The sequence below is a fragment of the Coregonus clupeaformis genome, chromosome 6 (assembly GCF_020615455.1).
Source record: "Coregonus clupeaformis isolate EN_2021a chromosome 6, ASM2061545v1, whole genome shotgun sequence".
NCBI classification, from domain to species: Eukaryota; Metazoa; Chordata; class Actinopteri; order Salmoniformes; family Salmonidae; genus Coregonus; species Coregonus clupeaformis.
Window position 1 is genome coordinate 38,931,128 of NC_059197.1, and position 22,256 is coordinate 38,953,383.

Genomic DNA, 22,256 nt, shown 5'->3' on the forward strand with positions numbered 1-22,256 from the left:
GGCATAGCTCTGGAGCTCTGACACAAAGGCCTGGTGGGGATGGATCTTGAGGTAGTGGAGGAGCTGATCCCTCTTCATAGAACCCTGGAGTCAAACAGGAGTTTATATAGACCCACCTGAGAGAGAATCCAGTGAGAGAGACAGAGATCAGAGAGAGAGAGAGATCAGAGAGAGGGGGGAAAGAGAGATCCGAGAGATCATAGAGGGGTCAAAGAGACCAGAGGGAGAGATAAATGTGAGACCAGAGAGAAAGTGAAAGGTCAGAGAGATACCAAAGAGGTTAGAAAAACATCAGAGAGAATTGGTGTGTGTCTGGGTGTGGTAGTGTAGCCAGGGCCGGCCCTAGCCTTTTGGGGGAAGATAATGGACCCTAACATATATGCATGTAGTTGGTGCTGTATATTAACTAATATGCAGTGCATTCGGAAAGTATTCAGACCCCTTGACTTTTTCCACATTTTGTTGCGTTACAGCCTTATTCTAAAATGGATTAAATTGTTTTATTCCCCTCATCAGTCTACACACAATACCCCATAATGACAAAGCAAAAACAGGTTTTTAGAAACGTTAGTAAATGTATTAAAAATACAAAACTGAAATATCACAATTACATAAGTATTCAGACCCTTTACTCAGTACTTTGTTGAAGCACCTTTGGCAGCGATTACTGCCTCAAGTCTTCTTGGGTATGACGCTACAAGCTTGGCACACCTGTATTTGGGGAGTTTCTCCCATTCTTCTCTGCAGATCCTCTCAAGCTCTGTCAGGTTGGATGGGGAGCGTCGCTGCACAGCTATTTTCAGGTCCCTCCAGAGATGTTCGATCAGGTTCAAGTCCGGGCTTTGGCTGGGCCACTCAAGGACATTCAGAGACTTGTCCCAAAGCCACTCCTGCGTTGTCTTGGCTGTGTGCTTCAGGTCGTTGTCCTGTTGGAAGGTGAACCTTCACCCCAGTCTGAGGTCCTGAGCGCTATGGAGCAGGTTTTTATCAAGAATCTCTCTGTACTTCTCTCTGTTCATCTTTCCCTCAATCACCCAGTCCCTGCCGCTGAAAAACATCCCCACAGCATTATGCTGCCACCACCATGCTTCACCGTAGGGATGGTGCCAGGTTTCCTCCAGACGTGACGCTTGGCATTCAGGCCAAAGAGATCTTGGTTTCATCAGACCAGAGAATCTTGTTTCTCATGGTCTGAGAGTCCTTTAGGTGCCTTTTGGCAAACTCCAAGCGGTCTGTCATGTCCCTTTTACTGAGGAGTGGCTTCCATCTGGCCACTCTGCCAAAAAGGCTTGATTGGTGGAGTGCTGCAGAGATGGTTGTCCTTCTGGAAGGTTCTCCCATCTCCACAGAGGAACTCTGGAGCTCTGTCAGAGTGACTATCGGGTTCTTGGTCACCTCCCTGACCAAGGCCCTTCTCCCCTGATTGCTCAGTTTGGCCGGGCAGCCAGCTCTAGGAAGAGTCCTGCTGGTTCCAAACTTCTTCCATTTAAGAATGATGGAGGCCACTGTGTTCTTGGGGACCTTCAATGCTGCAGACATTTTTTGGAACCCTTTCCCAGATCTGTGCCTCGACACAATCCTGTCTCGGAGCTCTACGGACAATTCCTTCAACCTCATGGCTTGGTTTTTGCTCTGACATTCACTGTCAACTGTGGGACCTTATATAGACAGGTGTGTGCATTCCCAAATCATGTCCAATCAATTGAATTTATAACAGTTGGACTCCAATCAAGTTATAGAAACATCTCAAGGATGATCAATGGAAACAGGATGCACCTGAGCTCAATTTTGAATCTCAAAGCAAAGGGTCTGAATACTTATGTAAATAGGGTATTTCTGTTTTTCATTTGTAATACATTTGCAAAAATTTCAAAAAACCTGCTTTCGCTTTGTCATTATGGGGTATTGTGTGTAGATTGATGAGGGGGAAAAACTATTTAATCAATTTTAGAATAAGTCTAACGTAACAAAATGTGGAAAAAGTGAAGGGGTCTGAATACTTTCCGAATGCACTATTCTTGAGTGGGTTTACCGTTTCTTAATAAGGCCATTGGTCCTCTCCTCCATCTTGGCAAGGGACTGGCCATCATCGCCCACACACATACCCGGTGTCAGACTGTGTTGATCAGCACCAGAGCTCAAACTGGTACTGGTACCACTAGAAGGAGTCACATTGGTACCATCAGCAGGAATCAGACCAGCGGGAGTCAGATTGGTACCATCACCGGGTGTCAGACTGGTACCATCCCCGGGAGTCAAAATAGTACCACCAGCGGGAGTCAGCCTGGTACCAACTGGGTTGGTCAGGAGGGGCTAGAGTAGATCAAAGATAAAGAAAGATACTGTAGTAGGGGAACTTCAGAGAAGTAACAGTTATACCGTATTTTATGAACTGCATGGATTATTGACCTATGGACAACTGTTTTAAATTAACTGTATAGACTATTGCACTGTATAGCTGTAATGTACATTCAGGCATAGTAAACAGTCCATAATATTCAATAATCCCATTGGGCATGTATCTAATCTAGAAATGCTGTTAGCAAACATTTCAATAAGCAGTCATACTCACCGAGATGCTCCGACTGTATACTAGTAGTAGTTCTGAATGCACCAATGTGTAAGTCGCTCTGGATAAGAGCGTCTGCTAAATGATGTAAATGTAAATGCTTGTATCATCCAAGTCATCTAATAGAGCCTCCCTTGGAGTGGTGTTGGAATTCATTGCTAAAACTGACAGTGCATTACTAGACTAAGACTGATTCTTTAACTCATAACTACGTGTAGTCCAATGTCCAATAATGGTCCGTTATTGTCTGGTATATATCTGGTCCACAGGAGGCTGCTGAGGGGAGGACGACTCATAATAATGACCGGAACGGAGCGAATGGAATGGCATCAATCACATGGAAACGCATCTTCTGATTGGCTCAAACGCATGATGAAAGAAAGAAATTCCACTAATTAACTTTTAACAAGGCATACCTGTTAATTGAAATGCATTCCAGGTGACTACCTCATGAAGCTGGTTGAGAGAATGCCAAGAGTGTGCAAAGCTGTCATCAAGGCAAAGGGGGGCTATTTGAAGAATCTCAAATATAACATATATTTTGATTTGTTTAACACTTCTTTGGTTACTACATGATTCCATATGTGTTTATTTCATAGTTTTGATGTCTTCACTATTATTCTACAATGTAGAAAATAGTAAAAATAAAGAAAAACCCTTGAATGAGTAGGTGTGTCCAAACTTTTGACTGGTACTGTATTTGACACCATTCCACTCCAGCCATTACCACGAGCCCGTTCTTCCCAATTAAGGTGCCACCAACCTCCTGTAGTCTGGTCCAATAATGAACAATTGTACCATGCAGATGTTTTGCCCAGACTTGTTAGAGTGAAGTCACACCCCTAATTGACGTCAGAATTCTTTAGATCGTGTCTCATTGGTTCATGTCTGTGGAGGATCATGAGGACTGTTTTGCTAGCACAGACTGGAATATGTTCCGTGATTCATCCAATGGCATTGAGGAGTATAGCACCTCAGTCACAGGCTTCATCAATAAGTCCATTGACGACGTCGTCCCCACAGTGACCGTACGTACATATCCCAACCAGAAGCCATGGATTACAGGCAACATCTGCATCGAGCTAAAGGCTAGAGCTGCCGCTTTCAAGGAGCAGGACACTAATCCGGACGCTTATAAGAAATCCCGCTATGCCCTCAGACGAACCATCACAGGCAAAGCGTCAATACAGGACTAAGATTGAATCCTACTACACCGGCTCTGATGCTCGTCAGATGTGGCAGGGCTTGCAAACTATTAAGGACTACAAAGGGAAACCCAGCCGCGAGCTGCCCAGTGACGCAAGCCTACCAGACGAGCTAAATGCCTTTTATGCTCGCTTCGAGGCAAGCAACACTGAAGCATGCATGAGAGCACCAGCTGTTCCGGACGACTGTGTGATCACTCTCTCCGTAGCCGATGTGAGCAAGACCTTTAAACAGGTCAACATTCACAAGGACAGATTACCAGGGCGTGTACTCAGAGCATGTGCAGACCAACTGGCAAGTGTCTTTACTGACATTTTCAACCTCTCCCTGACCGAGTCTATAATTCCCACGTTTCAAGCAAACCACCATAGTCCCTGTGCCCAAGAATGCGAAGATAACCTTCCTAAATCACTACCGCCACGTAGCACTCACGTTGGTAATCATGAAGTGCTTTGAAAGGTTGGTCGTGGCTCACAACACCATCATCCCGGAAACCCTACATCCACTCCAATTCGCATACCGCCCCAACAGATCCACAGAAGACGCAATCTCAATCGCACTCCACACTGCCCTTTCCCACATGGACAAAAGGAAGACCTATGTGAGAATGCTGTTCATTGACTACAGCTCAGCGTTCAACACCATAGTGCCCACAAAGCTCATCACTAAGCTAAGGACCCTGGGACTAAACATCTCCCTCTGCAACTGGATCCTGGACTTCCTGACGGGCCGCCCCCAGGTGGTAAGGGTAGGTAACAACACATCTGCCACGCTGATCCTCAACACCGGGGCCCCTCAGGGGTTTGTGCTTAGTCCCCTCCTGTACTCCCTGTTCACCCATGACTGTGTGGCCAAGCACGACTCGAACACCATCATTAAGTTTGCTGATGACACAACAGTGGTAGGCCAGGACAACAACCTCTCCCTCAATGTGAGCAAGACAAAGGAGATGATCGTGGACTACAGGAAAAGGAGGGCCGAACAGGCCCCCATTAACATCTACGGGGCTGTAGTGGAGCGGGTCGATAGTTTCAAGTTCCTTGGTGTCCACATCCCCAACAAACTATCATGGTCCAAACACAACAAGACAGTCGTGAAGAGGGCACGACAACACCTTTTCCCCCTCAGGAGACTGAAAATATTTGGCATGGGTCCCCAGATCCTCAAAAGGTTATACAGCTGCACCATCGATAGCATCCATCACCGCCTGGTATGGCAACTGCTTGGCATCCGACCGTAAGGCGCTACAGAGCGTAGTGCGTACGGCCCAATACATCACTGGGGCCAAGCTTCCTGCCATCCAGGACCTATATACTAGGCGTGTCAGAGGAAGGCCCAAAAAATCGTCAAAGACTCCAGTCACCCAAGTAAGACTGTTCTCTCTGCTACTGCATGGCAAGCGGTACTGGAGCACCAAGTCTAGGTCCAAAAGGCTCCTTAACAGCTTCTACCCCCAAGCTATAAGAGTGCTGAACAATTAATGAAATGGCCACCCTGTCTATTTACATTGACCCCCCCAAATGACACATTGAGTTTTTACACTGCTGCTACTAGCTGTTTATTATCTATGCAGTCACTTTACCCCAACCTACATGTACAAACTACCTCAACTAACCTGTACCCCCACACATTGCCTCGGGACCGGTACCCCCTGTATATAGCCTCGTTATTGTGATGTAATTTTATTGTGTTACTTTTTATTTTATTTTGTAAATATTTAAATAACTCTATTTCTTGAACTGCATTGTTGGTTAAGGGCTTGTAAGTAAGCATTTCACGGTAAGTTCTACACCGGTTGTATTCGGCGCATGTGACAAATACAATTTGATTTGAGTAACCAATGTTGTTCATTGTTGCTACAGTAACCAATTACTGCGACACTTAGTTACTCACGTTCGGAGTGCACACCTTCAAAAGTAGCTGATGAAGTTCTCGTTTTTCAATTCATCACGCCGGTGTAACAGTGTTATAAAGTGTAGGCCTATGTATGCTTCGATATAAAGCAGTTGACACACAATGTATAAACGATCAATAGTTTGATGGTTTATCTAGTTAGCCCAAGCGTCGGCGGTAGAGAATGAACCACAGCAGAAACGTTGATACGGCGGTATGGAGTAAAGATGCTTTGATGTCTACCAACGTGAGCGTTACAAATGACAGCAAGCGAAAGAAAAAGACGAGAAAGCACAAAACAAAAGATAAAAAGAAGAGTAGATCAACGAGAAGAGGACCGAGCTCGCCTTCAAACTCCGATGATGCAGCAGGTTGGTTTGTTTTGGTGATGCTCACAAAATCTAGTTTTAAATGCCTAGCGTAGGCCTATAGGCCTACCCACAACTGTTTTACCATAACGTTATCATAGTAACCCCAACACGGATCCTTTGTTTATGTTTTTGTCATAGATTTTGTTAAAGCTGCAATATATGTAACTTTTTGGTCGACCCAACCAAATTCGCATAGAAGTGTGAGTTATAAATCTGTCATTCTCATTAAAAGCAAGTCTTAGACTCCCTGATAAATTAAAGGTTAAAAAAAATAAAGCAGTAGATCTGTTCTATGTGCGCCATTTCTGTTTTACTTTTAGTTTTGTACACCAGCTTCAAACAGCTGAAATTACAATATTTTTGGTTATTGATATTTCACAGCAGTTTAGATGGACAATGATTATCAACACTATACATTTGTTTTGTCAAACGGAAATTAGGTGAACTTTTAGAATTTAAGTAAAAAGGAAATGGCAGAGCAATTTCTCCATATTGCACCTTTAATAAACAATGAATAGCTTATAGCTTCGTATATTTTTGAAAAGCACTGATGCCTGCCTTGTCGCTAAAAAGGGACAACATGTGAAAGAGAGCCTAAAGTGACCCTTTAATCACCTGCAAGGGGTGAATGTGTTGAGTGATATTGTTGTGAAATCAAAACACTTGGGTATCAAATTAAGATTAACCTGTAATTTATCCCCACTTTGCCGGCCTGCAATCACAGCAGATAAACTCAACACTGAGCAGCAGCAGGTCGTCAAAGGCTCCTCCACATGGTCCAAACCCACCCTGAAGGGCTCCAACGGCAAAAAGACCAAAGCCAGGAGTCTGATCAGCCTCCGCACCAATAAATCCCAGCGAGAGGCAATGAAACACGAGGAAAAAACGTTGACAGGCCCAGACGCTGGTACCCTCCAAGCCCCACTGTCAGGGGACCAGGCCAACCCAGCCAGGGAGAGCCTGAGGTGGGACGGAGTTCTGGAGGATCCGGTGGCCGAGGAAAAGAGGATAGAGGTGTACAAGGCCAACCGGAGGAAACGCTACCTGGCCTCACAGCAGGGGGTGATGGACTACTTGGGCCTGTTCAAGGGACACTTGGAGAGCAGTGGTGTCATTACACACCACATCTAGGTGGGGCTGTTTTCACACTAATAAATCTGTAGTTTTATGTGCAGTTATACAGTATGTGCAGCACCTTCTCTATCCTGCAGGTGGCATAGTTGTCTCAATCTGAGATGGTGGAACATTATAATTGTACTGAAGTTGTAGCTCTACTCCGGTAGTGGCTATTTAAAAAGGCACATCCCTAATTGATAATCAAAATAAAATCCTGATAAGACTACTTTGAATTAACGTATGGATTTGGAGTACATAACATCAAATAATTGTAACACTTCTCAAATCTGATATAAGACAGTTTGTCTTTATTTCAAACAGACACTATAAAAACAGAGCTTTAAAAGCAATATCATTTTACTTCAATAAGGCACTTTGGGTATCTCAAGACAGTTCAGGTCCTCTAGATGTGTATTATTGGAAGATACCTGTGTATTACTAATAGGCTACCAAAAGGAGTTGATGAGCATCAAATAAATACATAACAAAATGAAACCTCTAGAAGCAACCAGAAGAGGAAAGGCGACGATAATGAACCATTGATGGACAGTCCATGAGGTGTTAGTAAAAACAAGACTTCACTATCAGGAAAATGCTAAAACTTTATAACTGAAAACAATAATGACACATTGGATCATCTCTCGCTACTCATTACCAACTAATACCAATTTCCTCAATTCGCAATGATCTGTGGAAAACATGTCCCAACGTTCAACACAGAACTTGCTGTAATTTGCAACTCTTTTACACAATATGAAAAAAGCTGTGGCTTTCTGCTCCATGACCATACTTACAGTAGATGACAATGTTTGTTTAGGCAAGACTAAGTTGGGGTTTGGTGTTACACCAGGATCATACATCTCTATACATGGCTCAGTGTTACACTATCCAGGCTAATATATTCTGCTTGTGGTATGTAACGTTGTGCAACAAATACCCCATAATACCGTGATTTGACGAGACATTTTAAAGCCCAGTCATAGACAGTAATTTGACAACTCCGTGGGCTACGATGCTTTCCAATCTAAACTAATAGACTGTGTAACCTGGGTCCATGGTTGGTGTCAGCCTGGTGGATGGTTGGGCCCCAGGGACCCCTCCCTCAGGCCGTGCCCAGCCTTCCCCTAACCTCACTGGGGTAGCCTACTCCGGTCAGCAGCTTCCAGCTCCACGCTCGACAAGAATCTCCTGGATAGCCGGCGGCTGTCGTAGCTCAGCTCTGTGGTGTAGATGGTGCGAGCGTGCTTGGGGTAGACGATGGTGGTGCTCTGGAAGCGCTGGGCCCGCTGGCGAGGCTGGAGGTCTAGCTGGGTCTTGTAGTGTCTCCAGGTGCTGTGAGGGACAGCCAGGACTGTCTGGCTGCAGTGCTCCAGACCCAGGCCTCTGGGCTGCATGGCCACGTCGTGGATAAAGTGACGCTCTGAATCATAGTGGACAGACGACGTGTATCTAGGAATGACAACGTTTGGGCAAGTGTCATTTCACTACATGTTCAGCTAGATATCGTTTTAGGACTGGAATGTGGCAAGGCTTCAAGCACTGCAAACCTCCAAGAAATAGACACTTGGCTACAGGAGGCATACACACAGGCTGACTACACACAGGCTGACAGAAGTAAAAATAAAATAATAATAAAAAAAGTAACTACTACATTTGATCTGTGGTCCACCACATTTCTTTAATGGTATTTATACCAATAGTGAGGCATATGCAGCACACAGTGGACAGTGCTAAGCCAATTTCAAACCACACAAACATTCACAGCCTAAATGCAGTCATTTAAAACAGCATACCGTATTTCCTTTGGCGGTAGTGGATCAAGTTCTATGCCCTCCCCGTAGGACAACGTGTGCAGCTGAGGAACAGATCCAATCGATAAAATTGGAACCTGCAAGCAAAGTCAGCCGACACAGTCAGCACTCACATAAGGAGACAATATTTGGTGGAGGTGGCGAACGTGATTGGCTTGGGCTACTGACCCAATTTACTATTGACATGACCCAGATTCACAATGGGCCATGCAGGAAAACGTATTCAGAGGCTAAATATTTCGTTAACAATGTTTTAACTTTGCCTTACAGTAAATGCTAACATCCCGTTATGAAATTGTAACAATAGTAGTAAAACGTGCGACAGCCTACGTACCAAGTACGACCCTCTCCTCTCGTCTTCAGACACCGGGTTTATGGCACCTTTATCCCCACAGTCAGGCAGCAGCCAGTGGCTCGGACTGGGGCTGGGTGGTAATCCGGAGTCCGGGCTGTCAAGTCCCCGCTCGGCTTTGCAGCTCATGTCCAATGGCTCGTCGTCACATACATTCAGCAAGTTTAGTCTGCCCACCATTGCTTTACAAAAAAATTCAATAAATAATAAACGACCCCTGCTGCGTGATGAGTTTTCAGAACTGTAGGTAAAATTGATTTCCAATTCGTAGAGGCGTCTTTCCTTGAATACAACGGATCATCCACGTCGGGTAATTTCCCAATGGTCAAGCAAGTCGGCAGACGGCAATTGGCTTGCATTAACTTCTCTTGCTTGGCAATAGGCTACGGTTCACGACTGTCGGTAACCCACAGCGTTTCTAAACAAATTTTACAATATGCTATTTAAATCCTCCATAAGTCAACGAACGAATAAGTCATTTCTCCCCCAAAATGTTTTTGCCCTTCACATTTTTTGGGGGGCGGCTAAGAGATTCAATATAAATCGTTGTTGCTTTGAAGTTGACAAAATAGTGAAATCAAGCTATGTGTCACAGGCACTGAAGTATAAAAGAACACAGGGGAAGGAACTGAGGATTGTCCCGCCTGTCTTCAAATTTCTCTCCCTTCAAAGGGTTTCATTGTTTTTGCAGTGAAATAGAGAAAGGGAAACGGCTTTTAAAACGCACCCTCACCTCTGATTGGAGGGGAAATGAAAGGCAACAAAACGAAACATGGGAACTCTCCTTCTGCCCTCCCACCGAACAAAAACACCCTTGTAAAATGTTAACCTCAACTGGGCCGATTCTGTTGAAAACGTTTCTTAAACGGGAGCGAACTGAAAGAAACAGGGAGGGACCTATCTGAATTTGTCCAATAGAAACACTTTTTGTTTGGACTAATGATTACACCCATGGACTCGGACAGAGAGCGGTGTGTGAGATACAACATTCCGACAAGGAAAACATGGCAAACTTGTATTCGTGTTTTTGACCAGTTACTACTACAGTAGCCTATTACTGACGATACAACGTAACATGTTTTTCTTCTTATGAACTAAAGGCAGGAATATGTAAATCAAAAGCATTATAGCATTAATATATTAATACATACATTTTTCAATTTGCAGGATAATAATGGTTTCCAAGGACGAAATCCAACACCAATCGTTCATGCTCCATAACTGATTTAGAATCGATACTTGACACACTAGACACATTCTTCAGACCCCATCCTTATGATGTTGTGCTACACCACCAAATAATTCATTTCCCTATATGAACCACTTCAAAGGATCACTGATCCAGAATATTTGCTGTTACATGCAATAGGTAATTTATCTGAAGCAAGTAACAGTAGAAATAATTAGCTCAATGACAGTATGAAAAGCAACTATCTGTTCCTTCCGATAATATATTCTTGCTCTCCACTAGCGTCATTGTGCTAACTTCTCAGTGTAATTCCCTGTCTAACAGAGGAACTTATGTTGACTGTTGTGCAAGGATACATTGTACAAAATTATATTGTTCTCTGTTTAAGAATTATTGTCTAAACCTTTTTTATTTTCTGTTGTTATTCCAGGCCTCAGACTGACAGGCCTAGATTACCTGTCAATCATAATGAAAACTTGCCAGACGATACCAACCCTACCATTACACTTGTTTACACTGAGCTGCACTGGGGTCGGAACGCAATCATGGTTACATTAAGACACCGTGGAGCCAGCGCGAGATATGGGTCGGAAAACGTACCTCAATGCAGGGATGGGATATGCCACTGTACTCTAAATTTTACCTCTATCGAATACACTGCTCTATCGAAAAGATTGAAATACCGCTAGTTTTTCCGGAAAACGTCCCTTTTCGTCCTCATGCTAGCTAGCAGTATCCACTGCACCCATTTTGGAATGACAGTGTCAGCCAATTACCTCCTTTGTTGTTCAACGCAACGTGCCATTCCAAAAAATAAAAATGGCTGCGGTGGCTACTGCTAACTAGCATGAGGACGAAAAGGGACATTTTCCGGGAAAACAAGCACTATTTCAATCTTTTCGATAGAGCAGTGTGGATAAAGGTGAAATTTGGAGTACAGTGGCATATCCCATCCCTGCATTGAGGTATGTTTTCCGACCTCTCTCCCGCACTGGCTCCACAGTGTCTTAATGTAACCATGATTGCGTTCCGACCCCAGTGCATCTCAGTGTAAACAAGCGTAACGGTAGGGTCGGTATCTTCTGGCAAGTTTTCATTATGATTGACAGGTAATCTAGGTCAGTGTCAAATACAGGGGCCCGGAATACAGGGGCTTTGACTGGTTCTCATTTCATGGGGGACTTTCAAAAAGCACAGAAACTGGCTCGTGTCTAATTGAGGAGATAGGAAATCCCAAGATCCTCTCTGTCCCAGACCTGGGGGCTTAACCACTGAACCTGGAGACAACAATGCATGGTGGGATGCGGTCCATCAACCCGGAGGGACACTGGAAACATACACAAACTCCTAACTAACTGCATCCTCCCCTTGAACACGGAACCAAGAGAAACACACTAAAAGACATCGGACTGGAGAAGTGGAGAACATTCTGAAAACATTAGAACATTCTGAAAATGTTAGCTTCAAAACGCATTGAAGTTCCTTGTTCTGTCTGGGACTGGGAGGATAGGTGCCAAAGCGGCAGCAAATTGCTCCTAAAGCCGTTTTTAGTTAGTAGCTCAGTCTTTTTAAGTGCAAACACATTTTGCTAAAAGGCATAGTGTGTATGATATAGTCTACATTTAATGACATTTACAAAGCTCGGGTATTTAGTGTCATAAAAAGAGAAGCAGAAAAGAAATACAGAAGTAAATAAGTCGTATGTGCCAACAGCTTACTGCAGCTGAGGACATTTCTTCATAATCTGACAGTTGACTTTGAAATCATGAGGGTCATATTAATGCGCCTAACAAAAATGAGACAATCATGTCTTTACTCTGCCTGCAATTCTCCGTTATGATTGAACAGAGCAGGAAAAAGTATTTGAGATGAATTACTGGAATAATTTGTGTGTGTGGTATGGTGATGTGTGTGAGTGTGTGCACGCTCAGAGTCTCTTCTTGATGAGCTTCTCCAGTTTGCGTATGCGCGAGTTCTCCTGCTCGGGGGTGGGGGTGCTGAAGGAGAGAGAGGGGCCTCCGTCGGCCCCTGATGGTGGAGTGGGTAACCTCTGTCTGAAGAGCTCCAACATGCTGCTCTGCTCACTGCGCTTCAACCCCTACACACACACACACACACACACACACACACACACACACACACACACACACACACACACACACACACACACACACACACACACACACACACACACACACACACACACACACACACACACACACACACACACACCAGTTATTGCCAGAGGAAACAACAAGAGAGAACAAGACAACAGCCAGAGGAAGTAGGAAATAACGGTTGAAAACAGGTGACATCATTGAGAGAAACAAAACACGTGGACCACACCGAAGTGGCCCTTACCTTCATATCCAGAGTTTTCTGGAAGGTCTCTGGGTTCCCATCAGCAAGGAGCTTGATGTAGTTATCCACAAAAACCACGGCGGGTTCATGGGGGGCCATGACCACCTGTGGGGGGGGGTAGACATCAGTGGTTGCTCATACATTCACATCTCAATACTGAAGCGCAGCATGGGGTTTTTAGATCCCCCCCGTTCCCAAGAGCTATGATGGAACGACCAAGATTCATAAACTCTGTGTGTGTGTGCATGTGCATGGTAAGTGTGTGCGGCCCGTAAAAACAAACAGGCCCCAGAGTCAGTCAACTATCAGACCAGACATTGTGCAAGTGGTTAAAGCTGCAAACAAAGCCCCAACATTACACTGACTACATCCAAAATTGCATTCTATTCCCTATATAGTGCACTACTTTTGACAAGAGCCCTATGGGATTTGGTCAAAAGTAGTGCACTATATAGGGAATAGGGAGCCATTTCAGATGCAACCACTGACTCCACTGTTGGGCTATATTACTGAAAGGCTATATTTAGGAGACCCGACCCCTACTCTTTTTACACACCAAGTACTCCATGCATGGGTGGATGGGAATTAGCCTCACTGGTCATTATTTGGGGCTATAATGAGAGATTGAAAGTTTAGGCAAATCGCAATGGGGATTAGTAAAAAAAGAAACTGTGAAATAGGTTAGATTTATTTTTGGCTTTCAAGAGAGAGATAGGGAGAAGGAGAGAAACAAGTGAGAGAGGAAAAGCTGGTTCATATAGCATTGAGACTGATCGTAGTTGCTTGCTACAGAGTGGACAGACAAACATGGTTGACAGATCCCACTGAAAAAATAAATCAAAATCGGGAATTGCACCCCCTCCAACACTCCTTTTCTCCACCCAAAACATATCTCACTCACCAACACACAACCCCTCTCCCTTTCCCTCCCGTCCTCTCTCTGTGCCTAAGGGGTGTGGGCCAGAATACATACAGTGTCTTCGGAAAAAATTCAGACCCCTTGACTTTTTACATTTTGCTACGTTACAGCCTTATTCTAAAATGGTTTAAATAAAATTAAAAAACTCCGCAATCTACACACAATACCCCATAATGACAAAGAGAAAACAGTTTTTTAGAAATATTTGCTAATGTATCAAAAATAAAAAAACAGAAATACCTTACTTACATGATAAGTATTCAGACCCTTTGCTATGAGTCTCGAAATTGAGCTCAGGTGCATCCTATTTCCATTGACCATCCTTGAGATGTTTCTACAACTTGGTTGGAGTCTACCTGTGGTAAATTCAATTGATTGGACATGATGTGGAAAGGCACCCACCTGTCTATATAAGGTCCCACAGTTGACAGTGCATGTCAGAGCAAAAACCAAGCCATGAGGTCGAAGCAATTGTCCGTAGAGCTCCGAAACAGGATTGTGTTGAGGCACAGATCTGGGAAAGGGTTCCAAAAAATGTCTGCAGCATTGAAGGTCCCCAAGAACACAGTGGCCTCCATCATTCTTAAATGGAAGAAGTTTGGAACCACCAAGACTCTTCCTAGAGCTGGCCACCTGGCCAAACTGAGCAATCGGGGGAGAAGGGCCTTGGTCAGGGAGGTGACCAAGAACCCGATAGTCACTCTGACAGAGCTCCAGAGTTCCTCTGTGGAGATGGAAGAACCTTCCAGAAGGACAACAATCTCTGCAGCACTCCACCAATCAAGCCTTTTTGGCAGAGTGGCCAGATGGAAGCCACTCCTCAGTAAAAGGGACATGACAGCCCGCTTGGAGTTTGCCAAAAGGCACCTAAAGACTCTCAAACCACGAGAAACAAGATTTTCTGGTCTGATGAAACCAAGATTGAACTCTTTGGCCTGAATGCCAAGAGTCACTTCTGGAGGAAACCTGGCACCATCCCTTCGGTGAAGCATGGTGGTGGCAGCATCATGCTGTGGGGATGTTTTTCAGCGGCAGGGACTGGGAGACTAGTCAGGATCGAGGGAAAGACGAACTGAGCAAAGTAGAGAGAGATCCTTGATGAAAACCTGATGCAGAGTGCTCAGGACCTCAGACTAGCGAAGTTTCACCTTCCAACAGGACAACGACCCTAAGCACACAGACAAGACAACACAGGAATAGCTTCTGGACAATTCTCTGAATGTCCATGAGTGGCCCAGCCAGAGCCCAGACTTGAACCCGATCTAACATCTCTGGAGAGACCTGAAAATAGTTGTGCAGCTCGCTCTCCATCCAACCTGATTGAGCTTGAGAGGATCTGCAGAGAAGAATGGGTAAACTCCCCAAATACAGGTGTGCCAAGCTTGTAGCGTCATACCCAAGAAGACTCGAGGCTGTAATCGCTGCCCAAGGTGCTTCAACAAAGTACTGAGTAAAGGGTCTGAATACTATTTTTTATTTTTAATACATTTGCAAAAAATTCAAAAATCCTGTTTTTTTGCTTTGTCATTATGGGGTATTGGGGTATTGTGTGTGGATTAATCTATTTAGAATAAGGCTGTAACCTAACAAAATGTGGAAAAAAAGGGGTCTGAATACTTTCCGAAGGCACTGTATAAGAGAGCGAAACCAAAGAGGAGAGACGGGACATGGAATGCTTCGGATTGTCTGGAATTCTTGAGGTTCCTTCCCCTCTGGACTGAGTGATTTACTTAGCAACTGTCCTGGAGGGAGGCCCAGGGAAAGCCTGGAGGGACTGTGTTTTAATTAGCTCGTAAAAACTAGAGAAAGAAAGGGAGGGAGAAGGGGGGGAGAGAGAGAGCGAGAGAATAAAGAAAAAACATCCAGGCTAAAAGGAGGTGGGGTGGAGGGGTGTTGAAGCATTTCCACTCCCCAGAAGAGCGCTCTGGTGGTGGGGGAGAGGGCCGGGGTTGGGTGGGTGGCTAGAGGGCTGAGAGAGTGGAAAACAGCCACGTCTTATGGGGCAAGGAGGACTGCCTGAGCCTGAGAGACAGAAACAACCTACAGACAGAGTCAGACAGACAGACAGACTCACCAGAACAGGTCTACACTTGGAAACTATTATACTCAAACAGTCTAAACTACTTTATCACATAGTAATCATCACCATAACCTTTACTTTTATCATCCATGGACATCGTACAAACATTCGACCAGGAATAGTCCATCCATACTGGCCTGAGGCCCCACACTGACCTACAGTTGCTTGCGAAAGTATTCACCCCCCTTGGCATTTGTCCTATTTTGTTGCCTTACAACCTGGAATTAAAATTGATTTTGGGGGGTTTGTATCATTTGATTTACACAACATGCCTACCACTTTTGACGATGCAAAACACTTTTTATTGTGAAACAAACGAGAAATAAGTAAAAAAAAACGGAACTTGAGCGTTCATAACTATTCACCCACCCAAAGTCAATACTTTGTAGAGCCACCTTTTGCAGCAATTACAGCTGCAAGTCTCTTGGAGTACGTCTCTATAAGCTTGGCACATTTAACCACTGGGATTTTTGCCCATTCTTCAAGGCAAAACTGCTCCAGCTCCTCCAAGTTGGATGGGTTCCGCTGGTGTACAGCAATCTTTAAGTCATACCACAGATTCTCAATTGGATTGAGGTCTGGGCTTTGACTAGGCCATTCCAAGACATGTAAATGTTTCCTCTTAAACCACTCGAGTGTTTCTTTAGCAGTATGCTTAGGGTCATTGTCCTGCTGGAAGGTGAACCTCCGTCCCAGTCTCAAATCTTTGGAAGACTGAAACAGGTTTCCCTCAAGAATTTCCCTATATTTAGCGCCATCCATCATTCCTTCAATTCTGACCAGTTTCCCAGTCCTTGCAGATGAAAAACATCCCCATAGCATGATGCTTCACTGCAGGGACGGTGTTCTCGGGGCGATGAGGTGTTGGGTTTGTACCAGACATAGTTTTCCTTGATGGCCAAAAAACTAAATTTTAGTCTCATCTGACCAGAGTACCTTCTTCCATATGTTTGGGGAGTCTCCCACATGCCTTTAGGCAAACACCAAACGTGTTTGCTTATTTTTTTCTTTAAGCAATGGCTTTTTTTCTGGCCACTCTTCCCAGCTCTGTGGAGTGTACAGCTTAAAGTGGTCCTATGGACAGATACTCCAATCTCCGCTGTGGAGCTTTGCAGCTCCTTCAGGGTTATCTTTGGTCTCTTTGTTGCCTCTCTGATTAATGCCCTCCTTGCCTGGTCCGTGAGATTTGGTGGGCGGCCCTCTCTTGGCAGGTTTGTTGTGGTGCCATATTCTTTAAATCTTTTAATAATGGATTTAATGGTGCTCCGTGGGATGTTCAAAGTTTCAGAGATTTTTTTATAACCCAACCCTGGTCTGTACTTTTCCACAACTTCGTCCCTGACCTGTTTGGAGAGCTCCTTGATCTTCATGGTGCCGCTTGCTTGGTGGTGCCCCTTGCTTAGTGGTGTTGCAGACTCTGGGGCCTTTCAGAACAGGTGTATATATATATACACTGAGATCATGTGACAGATCATGTGACACTTAAATAAAGTCCACCTGTGTGCAATCTAACTAATTATGTGACTTTTTAAGGTAATTGGTTGCACCAGATCTTATTTATTTTTTAGAATTTTTTGATAAGTTATTTTTTTCATTCCACTTCACCAATTTGGACTATTTTGTGTATGTCCATTACATTAAATCCAAATAAAAATCAATTTAAATTAAAAGGTTGTAATGCAACAAAATAGGAAAAACGCCAAGGGGGCTGAATACTTTTGCAAGGCACTGTATGTGTTTGGATTGATAAGGACTAGGGCTCTGGTGAAAAGTGGTGCACTACATAGGAAATATGGTAACATTTGGGACACAGGCTATGATTTTCTCTGGACTTTCAGCATCTGTAGGCCCTGCTTGGCCCAACATGGAAACAATTACCTAAGAGGCACCTAGGTACCACGCAACCTCCAGGGCTGAAATGCTCGCCAGATCGAAGAGAACAACTCTATATGCCTTGTATGTCGGTTCAAGGCCTTCCACACACACACACACACACAGTAATGGGCAGCAGACAAAGGGGAATGTATGTAAACATATTCAAGGCATTCCTCAAGGACGAACGGCCTTGTGTGTTTCACATGTGGAACCATCCATACACCTCCCGGGTGTCGACACTCCAGAGGTGACGACACTGAGGAGAGGCCGCTAAACAGTTTTCAATGTCTGAAGTTGTTTCAAGGAGCTATGGGCGGGCGGTTGGACATTTTAAAGCATGGTCTTTAATGGCTGATAGAAGAAATGTGTGAAGCAAGATGTGTAATTCAGGGCAAATTATTGCTTTGTGGTTTGAAGTTTATCTCACAAGCAGAGAAGAAGGGCCACATATACTGAATGTCTGGTAACTAGAAGTCCCTTTGTATAAAAGCATCTGATATATGACCTTGACAAGAAACACAGAAAGGGAGACGAGGCTATGCTTGTATCTTCAGTAGTCCTAATGGTTGTGGTCAGAATAGATGACGTCCTAATGGCTCTGATGACTGTGGCTGATGTAGCATGATTAGAGCAGGTCCAAGGCTGACCAATAAAACAGATCAGCCTGACCATTAGAGCAGACCCCAGGTTGACCATTAAGACAGACCATTAAGACAGACCATTAAGCCCATTAGACAGACATCAAGGCTGCCTTCCTTCTAGGCAGGCTGTCAAGTGTGTGTGTCAGGAAGACAAGGGGGTGAGGGACATTTCCTCTGGGATTGGGTCACAAGCCTTGGGGGCAGGGTAACTGGACTAGGGTAGGGTGACGGGATAGGCTCTAGGGCAGGTGGGGTTTGTCTGAGAAGACAGGTGCGTGCCATTGTCTTTCTGCATTCTATTGGCCAACCCTGGGGCAAGGTCGACCAATCACAGACTGTTTACTCTGTAGAAGAGACAAGCCAAGGATACATGTGTCTGATGAGTGTGAGCATTCCCGAAAGTGTGTGTGTTTGCTTGCGTGAACATACGCGTGGATGCCTGCATTCCGAGTGGCGCAGCGGTCTAAGGCACTGCGGTCTAAGGCACTGCATCTCAGTGCTTGAGGCGTCATTACAGACCCCCTGGTTCGATTCCAGGCTGTATCACAACCGGACAGATTGGGAGTCCCATAGGGCGGCGCACAATTGGCCCAGCTTCGTCCGGGTTTGGCCGGTGTAGGCCGTCATTGTAAATAAGAATTTGTTCTTAACTGACTTGCCTAGTTAAATAAAGGTAAAATAAAAAATAAAATTCCCTAACCACATACACCTCTCTTGGCTCCAGCAGGTCGACACACTGTGTGTGCGCGTCCGTTCGTGCATGTCCGTGTGTGTGTTTTAAAGTCTGCCTTCCTCTCCTGTCTCTCTCATTAAAACCCAGGGGCACAGCTCAGCTCCTATTCCTCAGCTACTTAATGGGAACTTTGTCATAAAACCCTTTCCTTAGTGGGGTTAAAGAGAAAGAATTAGCCTGTAGACAAGCAGTTATTCAACTAAAATAAAACGTAAATTGATAATCTGGTCAAGTCAGACAATGGTCATACTTGGCTCTGTGGTCAAACCGCACACACTTAGACAATAGCCTGTATTTAGTCTTATTGTTGTTACCTATTGTTTAATGCCAAAACACAGGAATGAACAGTGGTTATAATCATGTTTAGCCAAGCCAGTGTATTTAAAGGGTAGAGGTTAAGACTAGGATTTGCATGGTTTATGGTTAGGATTAACCTTGAGGTGTGGGTTAAGGTTAGGCTTTAGGGTCAATTAAGTGGTAGGATTAGGTAGAGGTGGCTGTAGTGAAACTTTGTTGCGTGGTTGTACAGAAACGGTGTAGCATGGTCGAAGACAAACATTGTAGCATGGTTGTAGTGTAACATTGTAGCATGGTTGTAGTGTAACATTGTAGCATGGTTGTAGTGTAACATTGTAGCATGGTTGTAGTGTAACATTGTAGCATGGTTGTAGTGTAACATTGTAGCATGGTTGTAGTGTAACATTGTAGCATGGTTGTAGTGTAACATTGTAGCATGGTTGTAGTGTAACATTGTAGCATGGTTGTAGTGTAACATTTTTGCATGTCCAAAATGTGTATGTGTACGCATACACCTAGCAGTGTTCTAGAATATTGGACTGTTGGCTTTCATACTTTTCGAATTCTCAGTGCGGCTTATGCAATTTCTCCAACTGTTAACACATTCAAATGAATAGAGGGTTTGTTTTGCGGAGCTGCGTTGGTTGGGAATTTTGGGGAGTTGCGCAGTCGGGCTGTGCATCCCCCGTGGATGGTGGTCTTATCTATGTCACAATGGGACGCCGGACTATCGCGTCTCGGCGTCTGTGGACTCTGAATTACGCTTTAGCGTCACAGGGCTCACCTTGAGGATCATCTCAGCGCGGGTCATCCCCTTCACAACTATCTTGGTGTAGCTGGCTGGGGCCTTGCGGACCACCTGAGACCCTATAGAGGGCAGATCCAACAACACCGTCTTCAGGGAGTGGGTGTCCAGGAGAAGCTGAAGAACAAAGCAGAAGAAAAAAAACTAAGTTACCAATAAAACTAGCTGAATTATCAGCTACAGGCAGCAAACAAACAATTGTCAAAACGTTTGTATTGTTACGAAGACCGTAAGCGTAACTCTACTTAGATAAAGGCTAATGAAATAAAAGGGTAAGTAGGTTTACCTGTTCAGCCCCCACCATGCTGATAGGCTTACACCTGAACAGGTGGTTGATGAATTTAGGAATAAACGAGCTGAGGGGTAAAAAAAAAAATAGAATGTAGCATTTCTGAAAACTGACAATTACCTCTAAAATCTCGAAATCAATTTTCTTGTCAATGGGATTCTCCCTCACACACATTGACGAACAGTGAAGAGGAAAATAACTCACTTGGTGAACTTGATGCAAAACTGGGTGAAGTATTTTCGTGTGGAGGCCAGGTTATCTCTGATGATGGGGACATTCTGTTTGATGTGCATGATGACTGACGTCACGTAGGGACTCTGGTCACCTACATGCTCTACACTCTGCCATGGCATCTAGAGGGAGAGAGACCAAGAGAGACAGTGAGAGAATGGTTGAAAGTGAAAATATTATACGACAGCGTAAGGAAAAGAGGGAGAGAGGAATGCAGTGGGTGTCCCACCTTGCTCATGGCAGTGAGAGCTGGGTCACAGGCAGCATCCAGGTCCTGAACAAGCAACTGGATGCTGTTGGAGATCACACTGATCGACAGAGAGAGAGTTTACATTCATGGACTTCTCATCCAATTATTATTTTGTGTTGGCAGAAGTTGCCCCTAATAGTGAAGGTTAGGATTTGGTGAGTACTTGCTGAAGGTGTCCATCTCTCCAGTCAGGTTGATTCTCTCCACCAGGGTCTTATCCACCTTCTCCTTCAGCTTCTCCTCCAACTGACACACACAGACACAGAATATGTTTAACGTTAAGTGTGTGTGTGTGTGTGTGTGTATGTGTATGTGTATGTGTGTGTGTGTGTGTGTGTGTGTGTGTGTGTGTGTGTGTGTGTTCTAACCTGCTGTGTGGTGGCCAGACAGTACTCTGCAGTACTGAGGATGCTACAGATGAGACACAGCTCCTCTACAGTGAACTTCGCAGCCTCTGAACCCTCCTTCTCCTGCAGCAGACTCTTGATGGTCAGTCCTCCACTATTACTGCTAGTCCTGAGAGACCGAGAGAGAGAGAGTCTCAATAGTTTTAACTAGCTTATTTTTCTCATGAATTAGAGACAGAAGTCTGCTCACATGAGCTCTAAAGGGAAAACTCTGGGACCTAGTGTGAACTGACAAGGAGAAACTCGTGGCCCTAGTTATAGCTTATAATTCAAAGCAAGTTTTGGATCATTGAGACACAGCCAGAGACATAAACACAGACGCAGACAGGGGGGCAGGGTTACCATGGCTAAACCGCCTCCCTCTCACTAATAAAAACGCCACAGCCGAAACTTCTGGGAAAACCACAACACAGCTACAACCCCCAGAAGGGCCACCTTTAAAACTACACAAGACAATACAAACACATCACGCCACACAAGAGGTCTGTGTGTGTGCGTGTGTCTACCAACCACAGTGAATAATAGGGCTTATAATGTGGCCAGCGTTGCCAAAGATGTTTTCGCTCATTAAGTATTAGGCCTCACCGCGATGTAAACATCTCCAGCACCACATGACATGCAAACCCAGAAGATCAAACACAGTGACGACTAAACACATGAATTATCAAACAAACCCCGGAGAATGACGGATCCCTCTTCTGAATTAACAAACTTTGGCAGATTCCTTCATCAAAAGGGAATTGAAGCAGATGACAGCATATATCATCCATAAGAATTTGAATCTTGCTTTGACAGAAGCATTTGTCCCAGTCAGCTCCTAGTAGGCCACAGTTCATACTGGTTGTCATAGTGCCACCTGTG

At 44.5% G+C, this 22,256-nt stretch overlaps 3 protein-coding genes across 5 annotated transcripts in view; 1 reads left to right on the plus strand and 2 right to left on the minus strand.

The window, feature by feature from the left end:
* Positions 1–5,655: 5,655 nt before the first annotated feature.
* On the plus strand, positions 5,656–7,207 carry LOC121568375 (protein LIAT1). Its single transcript, XM_041878923.1, has 2 exons — positions 5,656–6,039; positions 6,764–7,207. The coding sequence occupies exons 1-2, from the start codon at positions 5,853–5,855 to the stop codon at positions 7,168–7,170; spliced, it is 594 nt and encodes a 197-aa protein (XP_041734857.1). The 5' UTR covers positions 5,656–5,852; the 3' UTR covers positions 7,171–7,207.
* Positions 7,208–7,443: 236 nt separating this feature from the next.
* On the minus strand, positions 7,444–11,021 carry rflnb (refilin B). 2 transcript variants are annotated; one of them, XM_041878271.2, is made up of 3 exons: positions 9,301–11,021; positions 8,949–9,043; positions 7,444–8,575 (listed from the first exon to the last, which is right to left on the minus strand). In XM_041878271.2, the coding sequence occupies exons 1-3, from the start codon at positions 9,496–9,498 to the stop codon at positions 8,308–8,310; spliced, it is 561 nt and encodes a 186-aa protein (XP_041734205.1). In that variant the 5' UTR covers positions 9,499–11,021; the 3' UTR covers positions 7,444–8,307. The 2 variants fall into 2 exon arrangements, with proteins under 2 accessions (XP_041734205.1, XP_041734204.1); XM_041878270.2 differs by having other exon boundaries at positions 7,444–8,604.
* Positions 11,022–12,108: 1,087 nt separating this feature from the next.
* LOC121567905 (vacuolar protein sorting-associated protein 53 homolog) overlaps positions 12,109–22,256 on the minus strand; it is a 34,298-nt gene continuing 24,150 nt past the window's right edge. For both annotated transcript variants that reach the window (XM_041878272.2, XM_041878273.2), the window contains 8 exons: positions 21,357–21,504; positions 21,152–21,234; positions 20,968–21,046; positions 20,712–20,860; positions 20,505–20,574; positions 20,198–20,335; positions 12,869–12,973; positions 12,109–12,605 (listed from right to left, as the gene is read on the minus strand). In XM_041878272.2, the coding sequence (XP_041734206.1) occupies positions 12,435–12,605; positions 12,869–12,973; positions 20,198–20,335; positions 20,505–20,574; positions 20,712–20,860; positions 20,968–21,046; positions 21,152–21,234; positions 21,357–21,504 (943 nt within the window). In that variant the 3' untranslated portion in view covers positions 12,109–12,434. The remainder of the gene's footprint in view (positions 12,606–12,868; positions 12,974–20,197; positions 20,336–20,504; positions 20,575–20,711; positions 20,861–20,967; positions 21,047–21,151; positions 21,235–21,356; positions 21,505–22,256) is intronic.

Excerpts from the sequence above, each read along its gene's own strand:
- rflnb (XM_041878270.2), bottom strand. The coding sequence starts at position 9,498 with ATGGTGGGCAGACTAAACTTGCTGAATGTATGTGACGACGAGCCATTG. Across the intron at positions 9,044-9,300 it reads AGAGGAGAGGGTCGTACTTG|GTTCCAATTTTATCGATTGG; the intron begins GTACGTAGGCTG and ends CTTTGCTTGCAG. Across the intron at positions 8,605-8,948 it reads CTACCGCCAAAGGAAATACG|ATACACGTCGTCTGTCCACT; the intron begins GTATGCTGTTTT and ends TGTCATTCCTAG.
- LOC121568375 (XM_041878923.1), top strand. The coding sequence starts at position 5,853 with ATGAACCACAGCAGAAACGTTGATACGGCGGTATGGAGTAAAGATGCT. Across the intron at positions 6,040-6,763 it reads AAACTCCGATGATGCAGCAG|CAGATAAACTCAACACTGAG; the intron begins GTTGGTTTGTTT and ends CTGCAATCACAG.